Source organism: Phycodurus eques, chromosome 17 (assembly GCF_024500275.1).
Source record: "Phycodurus eques isolate BA_2022a chromosome 17, UOR_Pequ_1.1, whole genome shotgun sequence".
Lineage (NCBI taxonomy): Eukaryota > Metazoa > Chordata > Actinopteri > Syngnathiformes > Syngnathidae > Phycodurus > Phycodurus eques.
The window spans coordinates 2,961,979-2,979,780 of NC_084541.1; the positions used below are offsets into that span (position 1 = coordinate 2,961,979).

At 42.4% G+C, this 17,802-nt stretch overlaps 1 protein-coding gene across 1 annotated transcript; it reads right to left on the bottom strand.

Moving 5' to 3' along the window:
• Positions 1–2,097: 2,097 nt before the first annotated feature.
• Positions 2,098–15,643, bottom strand: wnt11 (wingless-type MMTV integration site family, member 11). The gene is made up of 6 exons (XM_061702392.1): positions 15,408–15,643; positions 13,589–13,780; positions 8,363–8,607; positions 6,690–6,967; positions 6,263–6,555; positions 2,098–2,960 (listed from the first exon to the last, which is right to left on the bottom strand). Exons 2-6 carry the CDS (start codon positions 13,669–13,671, stop codon positions 2,786–2,788), a joined length of 1,074 nt encoding a protein of 357 aa, XP_061558376.1. The 5' UTR covers positions 13,672–13,780; positions 15,408–15,643; the 3' UTR covers positions 2,098–2,785.
• Between the last annotated feature and the right edge of the window lie 2,159 nt (positions 15,644–17,802).

A 17,802-nucleotide genomic window follows, 5' to 3' on the forward strand; every position in this document is an offset into this window, starting at 1 on the left:
ATGTAACCTCATTTCTTTTTACACAAATCACTGATCACTAACCTACACAAGTGCCTAGATCAGACTATAGGATTTTGGCCTGATTAGCTATCGCGGGCGATTCCCCAGTTCGGGCACAACATATTTTGTCGGGAACAACAAAACGTCTTGTGGGGTGACGTATCAACGACAGCTCTCCGACAGCGCACCTTGATGTCGACCAATAGGATTGTGTATTGTGACCGGCGCATCCCCTTCCTACTTGCACGTCGTCGTCAACATTTATTCACGTGCGCGAACCAATGTTTACCGAAGCTTTAGAGCATGATTCGACAGAACACTGACGTTTACGTACAACTGTTAGCGCTAGCACTAGCTTGCTAGACTACATAACGTTTTGTTGCCTGCTTGCAAGCAGTATTCAAAGTACGTGAAAATACCTCAAGCAATCCTTGAATGAACGTGACGACCACCACACGTTTTCCCTCATTTTGTTCCCCCCCCCCCCCTACATAATACATTGACGCGACCCGTCATCACCGTGGTAACGGGTATATCCGGTCGTGTTGACCCGTGACACGTTTTCTGGTCCCACCTCTCTGACAGAGTTTGATTTGATGAGATAAAGCCCAGGGATCGTAAAAGACGGGATGCGGTGATATCAGAACACACGATGTGTCGTGTTGCCACTGTCTGACCGAGCTACGGCAAGAGTTTATCGTAGTAGTCTGACATAGTGCAATCGCGAACGACCAAATTTGTCTTGTGGACTGATCCAGGCATAACGCAATCATAAAATCACAATTTCAGTAAAAACCCGTAAGGACGGCAGTAAGCGAGCATGCCTTCTTGTGCCGGTATACCGACACCCAGGCTAATCGTTGAGTTATGTTGGTAACAAAACAATACGTCTGTACTCACTGGAGTCTTTGGCGCATGTTTTAGTATTTGAAGTTGGTTTTGAGGTTTTGTGTATTCGACAAGCTGCGGTCAAGAAGTGTTAAACTCCAGTGGGTATATGTAGTGCACTGTTGTGTTTGCATCATGTGGCCTCACAGCGTGGAGCGCCATCTTCCAAAGCTATTTATGTCACCGCAAAATCATGTGAACCACTTCAAGTAACACAAGGCTGGTCAGAGGGCAGCATGTGCTGAACACAAAACCACGACATCTTGCCTCTGACAAGCCAACTCGCTGCCTTTGTTACCGAGATTAATCAGATATCTTTTGAATTTGACATTTGGACTTTGTACAGTAGGTCTCATCTCAAAACAATACCGTATGTTTGTGCATAAAAACACTGAGGATATTTTTTTGCTTTTTTGTTTGTTTGTTTGTTTCCATTGTGGAATATCCAAGCAAACGTTTCCAACGTGGCTGGAACAACCTAACAGCTTTTAAATGTATTATTGCAGCATGATTTGAGGGATTCATCACAATTATTTTAGCACCTTTTCTGCAACAAACTCAAGCAAAAATATTGGAGTTTAATTCTAAACTAGTTTGTTTTTTTCCTGAAAATGTTAACTTTCCAAATATTGACATTGCATTTTTACTCTACACCTAGCTGCATATTGCATCACTTCTTGCCTCAACTGTACGCAGTTTATAGTGATGTGACAAATTCACAACTTTATAACACTGACCATTTTCTGTTTTAAATTCATGTTTAAATTCACTCTATTGAGGTTATTCCCTGTATCTAAACTCTTAATTTCTGTCAAGCGAGACCGGGAGCTGCATTTTATTCTTCCCATGTTTGCCGGTCCACAGTTTTGTTAGCTTCTACACCAGATATTCAACATATTCAATTGCCGTAACTACGACGATAATTATCCATGATTCAAATATGAAGGGTTACACAGGACTATAAAATAATATAAACCAACAGTATCACAACACACCTTTTAGTGAATCCCTGTTGAAAATCCAACTTTGGTCAATTTGTCCTCCTGCTTACCCTGAAATGTTCAATGTATATGCCACTAAGTGCAAACTGCTCTTAAGAAGGACAAAATCATAAAATATCAATGTAAAGATCATGATGAAAATCATTTCATAATTTTATAAATATTTATCTTTATTTCAGTATACAAAATAAGAGTATGTACATCCACACATAAGTGGTTTAGAAAATCCATGAGTTCATAATGCTCTTGATAATAGAATATATTTTGAAGTCACTGCATGTCAAGATGTAAAGGATGATTAATCTGCAAGTACTTTTTCCCTTTCTTTCAGTCCACAATGAAAAAAGTCATGTTGAAGATACACACACGACGAATGTGCGGGTCCAAAGTCCAAAATAGTCTGTGTTTGAAAAAGTACTCTACGTTCCCTTTATTTGCTTTTCCTCTGGTGTCCGTTGATGCAGAAGGAAAAAAAGTATCAACTGTACCTAAAAAAAAAAAAAAATTTTTAAAATAAAAATTCCCACAAGTCCACAGATTTCTGTCTAGGGGGAGATACGACATCACCCTTCTCCTCCAGCTTTAAGATCCAATGTTATTACTTTTTATTAGCGCAATAATAAAATAGACCTTCCTTATCCACGCTGGGAGAATTCATGGTCATTAACAGGAAAAGGAAACTACCCAGGAGGACGGCTGTCTTCGCATAAACTGTCGTCACTTTCCATGTCCAGTAGAAACCCAACTGGCAGTTTGGAAAATCTTTACTAAAGTAATAATGACACAAGGATACACCACGTCATGGTGAAATACACATGCTAAAGTTGAAGACAAAGGTTTGCCTTCTGGGTATTGTAGCGCTTCGGTTCATCTGCGGCTCGGTACAGGCGACGGACTCATTTGCAGACGTATCGCTCCACAATCCGCTCGCACTTCTTGCAGGTTACGTAGCAGCACCAGTGGTACTTGCAATGGCAGCGTTCCGCGAGCTTCTCCGTATACGGGTTGTAGCCACGGCCGCAGCACATCAAGTCACAGCTGTCACTGCCAGCTGAAGTTTTGTTACACTGCCTGAAATTAGCATAAATGAAGTTAGAAGATTGAGGGAGCACCCTTGTTTGAAAGACAACCCGTTTCCAGTTTGGCTTCCGGCAAGAGAACGGCTTCATTCTAAACATTTCATCCAGCGGCCTGTAGAAACTCACTGCCTGCGAAGAGTCCACAATGGCCCTTGAAATATTCTCGACCGAGCGTTGTGCCCTCATTTTTCTCTCATTTTCCTTTGTCGCATCGTTTTGAGCGCGAGACGCTTTGGATGCTTTCGGGAGCCAATGGACTCTTGAATAGGCGGTGAACAGACCCCGCCATAAATCACACTGAAAACACAGGCCTGCCCCTTCTCTTAAGTTTGCCCTTTCCACATTATGGCTCAGTTTTATGATGGCAGAGTGTTAATGACCAGCATGACGAGAGGGGCGCTTAAGTAAATGGTGGAAGCAGGAGTGAAGGAGGAGAGTGAAAGGCAGGTTTATGACATTGTTGGGAGCTGGCAAATAGGAACACCCACACATTTTTTGGGAACCAAGGTCTCCTCGTAACACATCCGAACCGAAGGTGCGGCATTAAAAATTCTACAGTGTGAGATCGTATCTCAAGATCAGATTTGTATCTTCAATTCTAATCACTGATGCATCCCAGACCACGTTTGCCCTTGTATTTCTCGCCATCGAAACACGGACTATATAAAGAGTTTCTATAGCGAATGTCGAGGCTAACAATGTAGACAGGAGGTCAATTCGAGTGTCAAGACTGATAAAGCCTCTGCTTGAAGTGGCCACCAAGTGAGTGACAGATAAGTGCTTATATTGTATAAGGCAAAGTTGTCAAAATGTTCCTTCTGGGCGCCGACATGTGATTTACCAAAGCCCCGAGTGTTTCCTCTCACGGCCCACAAACCGGAGTGCCTCGTGATTTGGCGACCCGTCTGGGGCGTACCCAACCTCTATGGCGTACCCCATAGATTATGTGCCGTGTTGATGCCTAAGTGTAGCGTGGGGACCGAGTCAAGTATTGGCGCCAAAATAGCAGAATGCTACTTTAACGTACTGTACTGTATGTAACAATTGAAGAAACGACTTTTGATTGTGATCAGGGCCACCTGCACCAAAGTCAGCTACGAGAACCAGTAGACTAGCAAGATCCATTCTTTATGGTCATGTCTATCACTACAGACTAAGTTCATGAATATTGACTAGTAAATACAAATGTTTAAGGCTGCAACGAACAATTATTTGAATAATTATGATGATTATTTTTTTCGAATAACCAATGCATCGGATTGAAAAAAACGTTTTACATTTCCATCCATGTATTCAAAAGCAGTACATTATTTCAATGCACAAACATAAATTGATTATGATTCAGTTACTGGTTTCGCCCGTAAGATGTCAGAAAATAGATCACTTTTTTCCTAAGTCAAAGATGTTTGCAAATATCTTATTTTCAAACACAAAGATTATCAGTCTGCTTTATTATTATAACAGATATTATCATTCATATTTAATGCTTTGTTATTATAATACATGTAATTATTGATACTGTATTTACTGTTGAGTGGCTGAAATTGTGAGGAATTGGGACTTTTTAAGTTAAACAAGGTCTCTAAACATTTAATCGATGATCAAACATCTTTAGCGATGAATTTGATCATCAATTCGTGGTCGATGAATCATCGCACCTCTAAAAATGTGAATCTGCGGGAGTCCACTGTATTTCCATGACTTCTTATCGGGAACATTTATTTTCAATCTGCAAATATCAAAGGTCGAACAGCCGCGAATGGGTTGTGTTTGACTCCTGAAGGTCCACTGTATGACTTGTGCATGGACAGCACCGTACGAGTCAAGCAATTCAACCTATTTAGTGAATGCCGAGAGCCAACAATATAAAATTCCAGCCTTTAAATCTTGAAAATCAAAGTCAACGGGATTGTGATGACAGTATTCAGTTGGACAGATCAGCGACGGTCTTTGACACGCGATTTGAAGTTGTCCAATGTCTCGTTGAACAAGATGAATCATCATCTGTGGAAACAGCTTTTTATATTTGCCTGCTTGTTGTTCTCAAAATGTGCCTCTGCTGTCATGCAATATCAAAACGGATAAATAGAGTCTGTGATTAAGGCATGTCCTTCTCCAAAAATAAACGTTTAAAATCATTTCGGAAATTCAATACGTTTTAAAGATAAAGCTGCATATTTTCACTGTGATGCTGCTTCGTCAGATCTCAGCATGAGTAAGACCCTCAGACAAAATGACTCCTTGCTGCCTGCTAAATTCTCACACACCACGAACGAGTGCCACGCGCAGCCCCGACCGAGTTGGAGTGCGCAAAATGGTGTCAGCTAACCTTTATCTAGGGGAAACCTTTAAATGCTTCCAAATCTGTGTGCGCCCCTTCAGTTGATAACAGCTTGAGTTCTCCGGGGCCCAGGAATAAGTGCATTAGTCATTGGTCCAAGATAAAAGCACAAGGATCCCAGTCACAGTGGCCTTCTTCAGCGACACATGCTCAGACAAGCCACAGACCGAGTGCTCAGGTTGTTATCACCCAGCCCGCTAACTAAAATTTGCCACCGGGCAGGACAGCACTTTCCTAAAGTCAACATCCTGGATGAGTTGACAGTCAGGACTGGTCATTTCCTATTTGCTGCTGTGCGGGTTGGCCATTGTTAAAGAGTCACGGTAAGTCACGTTTTCACACAAGGGGCACAGTTCAGTTTAGATTTAAGACCCATTTTTTTTCCTTCCCTGTTCAGTTCTCCGTGGTACAGATTGATTGCTTAACACTGATCGTGCTTGCATTTCCACTTTGCGGTATGTATTTATGTAAATATTATAGTGTGACATCATAGCAGTCAGACAGCATCTCACCATACATGCAAGTTCATTCGAATTAGAAGATATTCGAAATGCAAACATTATCCATAAACCTGCATGGAGTAAATTCCTGTAAATTACTACTACAACTGGCGCCCAAACCGAAGTGTGCTAAACGGTTAGAAAGTTCGGGTTTGATATTTTGGGGACGTTCACGATGGAAAGGCCAAAAAATGCGCTGTGCACCACATAATATTTCTTGGTGGAAAGAAGCCTTTGCTCATTGCCTTCCCTTGCTTTCACAGAAGCGATAATTCTCTGTTGAACAATCTGTATGTCTAACCTTTGCCCTCCGGGTACTTCGCCTCCGGGTTTGATCCCGTATTGAAAAGATGCACAAATGGGGTACAGTGCTGTTCGTTAGTTTAGAACTTTAAAACCCTATTGACGTGAACCAAACGACACGGCTTTCTGACAAGTGAAAGGCAATCCCACCTGTCCTGTGTGCCGACTGAACCCAGTTTGTCATTCTTGGTGCAGAAGTCTGGGGAACTCTGCAGGTAGACCAGCTCATTCTCCCTCACAGGCCTGATGTCAATGTCTTTGGGCACCAGTTGCTTGCGTGTCCCCATGGGTCTGTGAACCACCTTGGTAGCCGACAAGTACTTCGTCTTCAGGTCCATGGCGATCTCTCTCAGGTCCTGAAGGCCTCTCCAGCAAGTCCTTATGGAGCACGAGCCGGATACGCCATGACACTTACACTTCATTACCACCCCCTCCCTCAATGCCTGTCAACAGAGAGCACGTAGCTGATGACGAACTGAATCTAGTGATTTAAAATGATCAGATAACTACACAATACACCAGAAAGAATATGATGACCAACATATATTTTGCTACATCCTGACTAATTCTTGCTTACCTGTCTGCCAACTTCACTGTTGTGTAGGTGCATGAGTTTGTTGGCATGGGAGCCTGCACGTTTCATCTTCATGGGAGCATCCGCAAATTTGGAACCCATAACCAACCCGTAATGGAGGTTGTCAGCGCAGCCCCCCCAGCGATAGCCGGGCTCCGGGATCTCAGCTGGAATCGGACCGCATGAGCACAGGCGCAGATCTCCAGTGGTGCACGCCCTTGCGATGGTGTGGCTAATGGTGGCAGCGGAAAGGGCATAGACAAATGCAGACTCCCTTGTTCCTGATGAGTGAGACCAGAAGCAACATTGAAAAGACTGAAAATAAACTGACCAGTGGCAACCTTTGCTATTATACTACAAGACATTGAAAACATTCAAGGATGGATGAGAAATTCATAAGCCTTTTTCTAATTTCTAATTTAATTACCCGCAGTTATGTCATTATGTAAGTTACTGAGGGTGTCACAGTCACTTTAACTTTCTGCCTCCTGTGGAAGCAGTGTGGGCTCAGTTCCCACTCAGTGATGGTGAGAACGTGAGTGTGAAGTGCTTTGTCTCTGTGGCTAAATCTCATTTCTGTATTTGCATACTCCTCAGTCCTCACTCCTCGCTGGGTTCACATGTTTGCTCCTCCCACCAGTGATCCGTTGAGGAGAACAAAAGACGAGCGAGGAGGGTCAAATGTTGGGCGAAATGAGACATTTGCTCCTCAATGTTGTCTTTTCCAGGAGAAGTCATTTAACGTGTCAAATATCCAGTGTAAAAATAATCAAGGAATGACAAAAACAGGAGTTTAACTATTTAATGTTAAGTCTTGTGCCATTTATGATCCGGCTGGTACACGCCCATTTTTTACATCACTGTTCAGGAGCTAAAAGACTTCCACAAAGGAAACAGTCCGTGGACCCTCCTCGATACCCGATCCCAGCGCCTCGATGCGCATTTAAGATAATACTCCTTAATATGGAGGTGTGGGAACAACATCGAGGAGCTACGCTGAAAAAAAAAAACCTACTCCATTTGCAGTTGGACATGATTCAAATGTGATTAACTGAGGTAATTTTACCCTTTTCCTTCGAAAACGAACAAAATATGTATGTTAAACACATTTTAATCATGTGCTAGCAATCTACATGTCAAGTAAATTCAAAGGACTTTTTTTCAGGAAAGTTCAAATTAAGAGAAATTACATACATCCACTCTGTGCTGTATGGGGGAGGGGGGGGGGGGGGTACCCCAAGTGCCCCCCCTGGTTCTCCCGCCTCTGATGTGGGAATATATACATCTATATATGGAAAACAGAAAATGAACCTGTCTACCATCCCATAATATGCCATGACAGCCGAAGTGTCATATAGAGCGAGCACTGATGTAATTGGCGATGACGTGTGGAAAGCATCGACAGCTATCGAGAACGATTTCAGAACGCGGGGAAATCGCGTAAGAGCGAACGTTTGTTTGACCAAAGCATCCTCGGACAGAGACGAGACGTTTCCCACGTAACTGATGGCACTGATGGTGTATTTCTGCAACTCCTGCTGATTTCTGTTCATTTTGTATTTGTTGACTATATCTTGTGAAGATCAAACCAAACAAAAGGAACGTTGAAAACATTACCTTTCACCCGTGAAAATACAGAGTGGCTTTTGGGGCATCGTACATGTAATTGGCCCTACCTCGGTCAAGGTCTGGACGATACTTGGAGGAATCGCTGGGACGCTCTATGGAGGAGCAGTTCCAGCGCATGTCAGCAAAGGTCTTTTGACACGTTTTCTTGACTTCCCGGGCTGCTTGGATGATGGTTTGCATGAGTTCCATGTTGCTGCGGCACAGTTGAGCTTGGGAGGACACCAGGCCGGGCAACAGCTTACAGTGTTGGGTCTGGTTGATGTGTAAGGTCTTGGGTGTATGTGATATTGCTCTGCGGAGTGAAGAGAGACAAAAAAAAGAAATACATTTTTAAAAATGAGGTCGCACACAGAAACGGCTCCTGACGCGGGGTACATTTTGGCCACAAGCTTCGCTATTCCATCCACACGTACATTAAAAAATGTTCTTGTAAAACACAATATTTGATCATTTCTATACTGTATTTGTGTGGCTTGGCCTGTGTTTTGCTCGCTTTAAACCTGGAATGTATTTTTAGCGCGATTGAAAGCTTTATGTGCACTTTAATGTGCTGTCTTCTGCGACGCCGTGCACCTCGAACTGCGGCAAAACCAACGTGAGAGTGATCGGCCATTTATGAAAATAGTTGCCGAACCTCACACATTGATGTAATATGGGAAGAGTTTCATGTAGGGAATTTTGAACATCCATCCAGCCTTCCATTCTCCGAACCGCTTCTCCTCACTAGGGCGGCGGGCGTGCTGGAGCCTATCCCGGCTATCTTCGGGCGAGAGGCGGGGTGCGCCCTGAACCGGTCGCCGGCCAATCGCAGAGTTTTGAACATGCAGTTGAATTAAAATGAAAACCAAAAATATTTCGAGGGGTACTTTCGGCTGATGTCCATCACAGAAACAGAACCATATTATCAACTGAGAAAATCTCCCACTTTTGGCTTTTACCCTTTTTGTTACAGTACAGAACTTCCTATGAGATATTCCCAGAAATAGTTTTGCAAAATCGCCTAATCTCCGATCCAGATAGATCATATCTAGCATATGCTCCTCACCATTTCTATTTTGCACCGTGGGAGGTTTTGTCTTCTTTGGCCTCGGTTCAGTGTGAATGTTCTATTTAAATACTATTAGAGGATCATATTAGACTATATTATAACGTATTTAGGTTTTGTGTATTTACAGAGAAACCACAGGCAGGGGAGGCTACCTCTGATCTATGTTTGTGAGAAACGGGCAGCGGTGCAGGCAGCAGGACCTGTTTCACATTACAGGGTCTGTGGGGCCGCTGGGTTATGCTCAGCGATAAACTGTGGCGCCACGGCGCTCATGGTCACTCACAAGTGTTTATTATCGCATCTGCTTTTGTACGCAACACTGTGCATCATCAAGACTAAACGACTTCGCACTTCGATTTCGCTCGGCACACGTGCTTACGCCCCGTTTTGATGCGTAGTGTTATTTCTTTCTATTTCTGTCTTCAGTGTGACCTCATTCTTGTTTCTGTCCAATGTTTTATTCCTTCTGCAAGATTAGCCAAGTGATCCCAAACTTGCTTCATATGAAAAGTGCCTTGACAAAACCTCCGTTGTAAATGTTGTGCAATGTACCACCGTAAAGTTCAGACTGAAAGACACAACAACTTTTTGCCCCTGCGTCTTAAACAATGACGTTTCACTTTCTGGTCGACTTTTAGCTTCTTTTTTAAGTTATCAAAATCATGTTTATAGTTGACGAATTATTCTCTGAGCTTCATGTTGACATTGTTCACATTTTGACATCAAATCCGCACACACTGAAGCATCGGGATCGGTATTGTCCGCTCTCCTCAAACGCACAAACCCAGCATGCCAAAAACGTGACGTAAAAACTATGACGCAGCCACTGCACATGATTTTAGAGTAGCTAATCCGATTAAATGAATGTGACGATCCTAAGATTATGGACCTTATTTTTGTTGTGCATATTTTGTTGTGGACTAGCAGTATTTCTGCTTCTGTGTTGCTTCATTCTCTTTTTTAGTTGTGATTATTTTCTTCAGCGAGGTTGGCAGTTTTTTTCTATTGTGTTTGTATGCGTAATATGCGCAGCTAATGTGTGGAAAAGCTTATGATTTTTACTGTGGGTGCAACTTATATACAGGTGTGTTCAATAGGCTTTTTAAAAAATGGATTAAAATTCATCTGACTGAAAATACAGACACACTGGACACCACTGAAGTGCACAAGAAACTAGTTTAGTTTTACAGATTAATATTAACCTCTAAAAAAAAACAATGACTCAAACTAGATTTCTACTTAGTAGTCTAGAAACCTTTACAAAGGCCAAAAGAAAACTTCGTTTTGATTTTAGAAATTGTAACACTCCCCTGTATGTGCGAGGTTTAGACTAAACATTCATGCACTATTTACAAAGAAATAGAGAAGTAGAACGTTCAAAAATGACACTTATTGAACAAAGAAATAATCATGCTTCATGGATTCCTCCTTGTTTCATGCACCACAAAAGTTGGGCAGAAATCAAATGTATGATTGATGTAATAATATGCTCAAATTAAACCACAAACTGAATGAACATAAGCTCTTTGTCAAAGGTATTGATTTCATGTTTGTATGTCAATGTGCTGTGTCTCTGACGTGCGAACAAACGCCACTCCGGTGTTGATGTGGCCATTTGTACTAACTACAATGTTTTCAACAATTAAAAACATGAATGGGAACACGGTCGTCTACCCATCCAATGATTTTTATTTTTTATTTTTATTTTTTTTATAGCGCTTATCCTGTTCAAGGTCGCGACAAAGCTGGAGTCTCCCCAGATGACTGGGCCAAATGTGGACTGCGCCCCGGATGGGTTGCCAGTCAATCACAGGACACATATAGAGACAACCACACCCTGGTACCCACGACACCTACCATGACATCATTTTCAAAAAGTTACACTTCAGACTTGTTTGGAAATATTTGTCTTTAAAGGCTCCAAAAATGATTCTGTAATGCGAAGAAATGGCCAAAGTGACACAATTTGTGAGTGTAAAATCCGGTTGAACGATGAAAGATTTTTTGAAGTCGACTATAATATGCTGAAAGTTGACTCAAAGGCAATTAATCCATGACATCATTGTCATATTTTCAGCACAGTACAGCAGTCCCCAAACCTATTTGGCACCATACAGTATTTTGACAGTCGCGTAGAAACAAATAAAAACAAATGATTAATATTGCAACTCACCATTACGCTGAATGTAATTGTTGTAATTAGAGGGAGCCCTGCACGTTTTTAACTCTTCAACGAGCCAGCCGCTGTCTTCTTGTGTTCCATAGCATAGCGTGTTGTAAAACGACACATCGTAGCCAGTCCCGCCCCCCCAAAAAATGAAGCATTTCTCTGTTCCACTGTTTTACCTGTGCTTTTATTGTAGTTGAGGATGCGCTTGCATATTTCGCAAGTGGCATAGTTATGGCCTTATGACGTAGGTAATGCGACAAGTCTTACAGCACAGTGTCGTGAGGCTGTGTGTTGTTGCCGTGCTTTACTGCACATAACATTTTGGGGCCACAGGCAGAGCTTCACTTCGCGCCGCTGCCCTTGTTCATCGCCACCAGTCCCGAGGCCCTGCTGGTATGAATATTTTAAGAATGGCGGCGACTGGAATCGTCTAATCTAGCCAGGCTAACCGCTATTCTCATCTTCCACAAGCTTTGGTTTCATACTCTCAGACCCGCACAGATGAATGAAGACTGTGTCGCCTTGTCGGCCGCTCCGCAGAGCGCTTTAGTCTGGTGACAGCGGCACGCTGGTGAGTCAAACGTCGCCTGTAAATTGGCCAATTGGAAGATGAGATGCCAAAAACACGTGATTGGCAATTAGTTTTTCAAGCCTTAAATGTCTCGTTAAATGTCTAATTGGTCCAACTCCAAGGTCTCTATTTTCGTAGACTGCGCATGTGCGGCCGAACGGGAAAACTGGCATATCCCGATTTTCATGCAAGCGCGAGTCTGGTTTGCCAATTTGGCAGACCGGTCGGCGATAAGTTGGGCGTATCGGCTGAGTCTGGCACAGTAGGTAGGCCACTGGTCTAACAGGATTTTGGCGAACTTCATCAGGGCACAGGATGCGTCGTGCATGTCAGACGTAATCCATTCATGAATATGTGACTGATCGGAGGTGGGGGATAGATAAGTGAGGTCACCGGGGGTTATCGCTAGCTCATACTGTATTTAATAAGGATACCCGCTCTGTGGCCACAGCAGACCAGAGCGGTGACGATGCACGGATGACAGTGACGTCTTCATGCCAGACTGTCATTCCGCCACATTTAAAGGGAATGAGAGAAGCCGCTTCGATTAGACGAGATTGATCATAACAGTGTAGACCTCGCTTTTTTCAAATATACCGGCTTGCGCCTGTCTGCAAGATTACCAACACCTGGTCTAGCCCATCTCCGCACAGATTTATGTCGCCCACCGTGCCGGATTTATGCTGTCGACGAAAATAAAGCCCTTAGACTTAACCTTCCTTTATTATCATTCGATAAACACATGGCGACTGCAGATATTAAACAAAATTTCAGTACCGTAGCTCACAGTATCAAATGCATTAAATAGTTAGAATGACTAGGATTATAGAAAAAAAAGTGGCGGCTGTTACAGTCCATATTCTTATGGATGTATATTAGTGTAAATGGCCCCCCAATTATTACAGAACAAATCCAAATAATAGCTATTCGGAAATCTCTAACCACGTCCTCTTGGAATTGAGCTTAGAAAACTAACGACGTGCCCATAATGTATCAGTCAGTGGCCCCTCTTGGAAAGAAAAAAAAAAAAGTTTCCCCAGTCACCAGTTTCACCGATCCACACGAAATTTGCACTGAAAAGTCTCAAGGACAATCTCCCTCTTTGCTTTCTGAAGTTATTACTGTTATTATTATACACCGGTGCTAAATTTGATCTGATGGCTTAGAAGTGAACCTCGCTGTCTCTGGTTACTGAAGCCGCATCCGAGTTGTTAAAGAACTTTCCGTTCATAGCCAGAGGAACTGCCTGTTAATCTACCATAATCCTTTCATGACATACACGCGGACTGAACACACGAGCTTTCCCCTCGTCGGCAGCAACTTCGGGAATGTCGGGGCCCTCTTCAAAGCCGCCGCGGGCCCCGCACTCCGTAAAGCGCCTCAACGTGCAGAAAAGCGTCACGCCCGGGCGGTGCAACTTCATGACGTCGCATGAACGGACGGACTGTAAAAGCGGAGTCAACTGGAGGAAAATGGATACGTACAGCCATTTGATGCCAGAGCAGACCTGAGACAGCAGCAGAGCAGCGAGCACAGCGAGAGGCAGAACGTGAGAGCACCTCCTCATGGTTGGACAATGATTGCGGTTCACCGAGCACAAAAGTTCAAAGGTTTGCTTGGGAGCTTCTTGACCTCACAGGTCCACCGTCATGGCAAAGGCTTTGTTGTAGTAAACCCTGTTGTAAGAAGAACACAACTGATCAGCGCTATTTGCAACATTTTGGGTGAAAGATATCATTGGAACCATTTTGGCGTTTTTTTTTAGGAGACACAAGCTACACGTTTTATAGAGGGGGTTTCACTTCACCGAAAACAAAACAATGGCAGCCAAAACTCGTTTCAAAACTATCCGGATTGAAACAATGAAAGCCTTAAAAACGACATGAATGAACTTGTTACGCGTGTGCATGAAAATCATCTCAATTTGAAGAACCGTTCAACGCAGGTCATTCCCTTTTGGAACTTACGACAGAGGCTGTGAGACCAAATGAAAACGGCACAGTGCACCATGCAAAACAACAGATTCTTGAAATATCCGCTCATTCATCGTGTTTCCATTGATATGTATGTACAGCACGTGTGCGCGTTAAAGCCATTTTGTCATTTTCCGCAGCCCATTTGGGTGTGTTTTCTGCACTCGTCTCTCACTGTTAGCAAGTCAAATTGATCCCGTGCGTTTAACTGAGCCCAAGTTAGCTTTTTGTTTTTATTTTATTATTATTTTAAGATTTGGGAGTTTCAAAAAGTGATGTCAAATTGGACACGAATCTCATTTGGGCGCAGTTGCGATAGATCTGTGGAAAATAATAATAATAATAATAATAAAAGGGAGAGAACCCATCACGTTTTGGGAAAGAATATGTAACTGGGCATGTTTTGCATTGTTTGATCGCATACGACACGGACAAACACGCGTTTGCGCCCCGGTGACCTTCTCGACCAGCAGCACCCCGGCAGTGCCCTGAAGCTCCCCAGCAAAGCGGAAATTTCTTGGTGGGTGTTTATGCGGAGTGGTGGTCAACCTCACACTTGGCAGGTTTCACACACTGAGCTGCTGCACAAATACGCATGGTAAAGTATATTGCATAAGTTTGTGACATAACTCCAAAATATCATCGTTGAGAGTTATTCTTTGGGCGTGAGCGTGCCAGTCTCCTCCTGGATTTGCTCCCCACATCTTCTCAGTCTGCATTTCGGCTTGGCGTTGAGTTGGCCCAACTCGCAAAAAAATTTTTTTTTTTAAAAATAAAATAAAATAAAAACATTTAAGCGAGCTCGGTAATCCGCCAGCCAGTGTGGGCAGCAGCCGATAAGGAATCTTTTTGCAACTGAGGAGACGATGGACCTGTCATGCTCATCGGCCCCGGGCCCAAACCAAAACACGCTGTAAAAATCCCAGATGGGATGATTTAAAGGCGTTAATGTAAATAAATAAATAAAATAATATATGTTATAGTCTACTGTCAATTTGGAAACGCGTGTTGGGGTGTGGGACTACATGGGGATGAATGCAGATCAACAACGCTCATTCAAATTGCAGCTCCAATTTCAAGAAATCAACAATTGACTTAACAAACAATCTTCTTATCAATCTTCATTGGCTTTTAGGCAAGTATTTTTTTCTTTAGCAAGACGTTGCAAACTAAATGCTTTGATATTTCAGTCCAGCTTTTATGGAAATGAACAGGCGTCTATTGAGCGCATACATTTTTTGGGCATTGTGGTAAATAATAATAACAATACTGCACGCGCATTGGCGCCGCGCAATTATTCTCAAAGTTGATTAAACAAGTTGCAACTCACCCTCTTTGCGATCAGCTTTCCACGTTCAATCAAACAATAAAGAAATTCAAAGCCAGCAGGTTGGAGTATCCTCGGGAGCGTCGGTGTCTCTTTTTTTTTTTTTTTTTTTTTAATTCTTTTTTTTTTTTCAGCCAGATGCGTCCGAAAAATCCAAGATGGGAAGTAAGAATAACTCCGGACAGGTACGCATGGTGTGTTTTGCAGAGCGCTGAGCGCGTGTGTGCACGAGAGAGTGAGAGAAGGCAGAGTGGGCGCTCAAGTACCCCCCGGCCCACTTTTCATGTGGCTGCTGATGTCACACCTGCATTTGCATAAGAAAGCGCGCCGCCGCGGCCTGACAGGGGCGCGCCCGTGCGCTCGTGTATCCACGAAACAATTCACTCAAGTACTCACGCAAAACAAAAACAAAAAAACAAACAAAAAAATGTACTGAAGTACACAAGAAAAACGTTTTTTAAAAAAATCATTTGTCAATTATACATGCAAACAGAATAAGAGGGAATGTAAAAATAAAAGGGTATTTAAGCCAAAAGTTACCCATTGGCTGTGTGTTGATGTGTGGCTCTAAGGGGCGTGGCCTCGAGAGTGACGCCATGAGCTCTGGTTGGCCATTGACCACGCCCCGCTCTCCCTGCAAGTGTTCTCATTTTGTATTTGGGTGTTTGACTATTCCATTCAAAAAACTGCTGAAAGTGCATTGGTGACTATCTGCTCTCCTTCTTTATTTTTTATTTTTTTTATTTTAATTTTTTTCACACGTCACTTGAATTTGAATTCCAAATTTGGCTTGCAACAACAAATAAATAATAATAAACAAAATAATAATATTCGGATATAATGTATCTGCGTAGCGGGAGAGGCGGGAAAAAAAGTTATTTACCCAAAGATTTCAAAATAATACATTTCAGAGTGTAATTGCTAACGTGTGCCGTGGTGAGACAATATTTTTGCTCATGGTTATCTTACAGTCAGAATCTGATCCCAGCTCATGCCCACTTACTTGTCAGTGACTGCACCACCGTACCACTGCAAGTGTGTCTTTCGATCGGACCGAGAATCTCGGAACAGCAGAGCTTGTGCTTTTTAAGGATTGCTCAAGACGCCACGAATCATTCTTAGAGCCAACGACATCAAACCAGTTTCGAAAATAAGGGCCTCGAAAGGGGAACAGCTTGCTCTCCCCAATCTGTTTTTTATTTATACACGGGTGCAATCAAGATCTCAACCTCTCGTTATTTACATCTTTTTTTTTTTTTTTTTTTTTACATCGGGTTATGATCTGCACAGATTGAAAAAATAATAATAATAATAATAATTCAACCTTATTTTGACAAAGTAAGGAGAAGAAAGTACAGATATGTTTGTACTTCGTTACCTCCCACCACCGATGGGACAAGTATTGCTATCCTCATTATATGTCATGATGATGTTATGGTGTCGCTTGGGGTACAATCATCGTCGTAGTCATGTTTGACTTAAAACTTATATAAAAAAAAATAAATTAAAAAAAAACACTTTCAGGTACGAAAAGTGTGTAGTGCCGTCATCGCGCTTTGAAAACAAGATTTAGTAGGAAATATGCTAAGGACTACAAACCTACAAATTAGTTACAATCATGACCGACATCATTAGGTCCACGTGACATAATGAGCTCCAATAAAAGCTGTCCCAAAGATTTTTTCAACCATTCTTATTTTGCATTGTGACTGGCAGAGGTATTCATTTCACAATAAATATGTTTTTGTGCAGGTTTACCGAATCTTGTGGCTGGTGAGTGCGGTAACACAGAAAACTACGATCATTATTACGTTAGGAATAATTTGACAAATTATTTTAATGCACACTAAATGCAAACAGTTTGCGCTTGAAGTTGTCAATAATAATTTTGCTAACAAAGAATTCCATTGACATATATCAACTGAATTTCACACACAACTCCACACGTCTGCGTGTTTTCCGTTCAGTTGCGTGCGGGACTCCGGGTGTTTTTGTTCTCGAAATAATCATTCCAATTTAATATGCGTAATATAAATCAACAATACAGCAATATAATTAATAATAAATAACTCAGAATTTTCCTTCACGCAAAACACACTGTGTATTTGCATGGATGCAACTTAATGGTCAGAATATAATCCAGTACTTTGAACATACACAACTATGCTTTGAAGTAAAAAATGTTGCAGAGCCAGCTGCGGGAAACTAATGTTCGCGTTTCCTGAGAATAATCTGCACCTTGACCTTACAGCTGCCGGAGCTAACACGGTTGTGCTGCATATCAGGTGTTGCCGGGCTTTTCTTTCGTGTCCGTGTCCGAAATCCCGCAACAGGCCTACTTCCATCAAAAACGCCACAATGGCGGGTGCGATTACCACTTATACACTCTTTTTCTAAT

What these genes read in the sequence shown, in the direction of transcription:
- wnt11 (XM_061702392.1), bottom strand. Translation starts at nt 13,671, where the DNA reads ATGAGGAGGTGCTCTCACGTTCTGCCTCTCGCTGTGCTCGCTGCTCTG. An exon ending in ACAGTGAAGTTGGCAGACAG is followed by an intron (nt 6,556 to 6,689) that starts GTAAGCAAGAAT and finishes CTCTGTTGACAG; the next exon opens with GCATTGAGGGAGGGGGTGGT. An exon ending in TCAGTCGGCACACAGGACAG is followed by an intron (nt 2,961 to 6,262) that starts GTGGGATTGCCT and finishes TGCTAATTTCAG; the next exon opens with GCAGTGTAACAAAACTTCAG.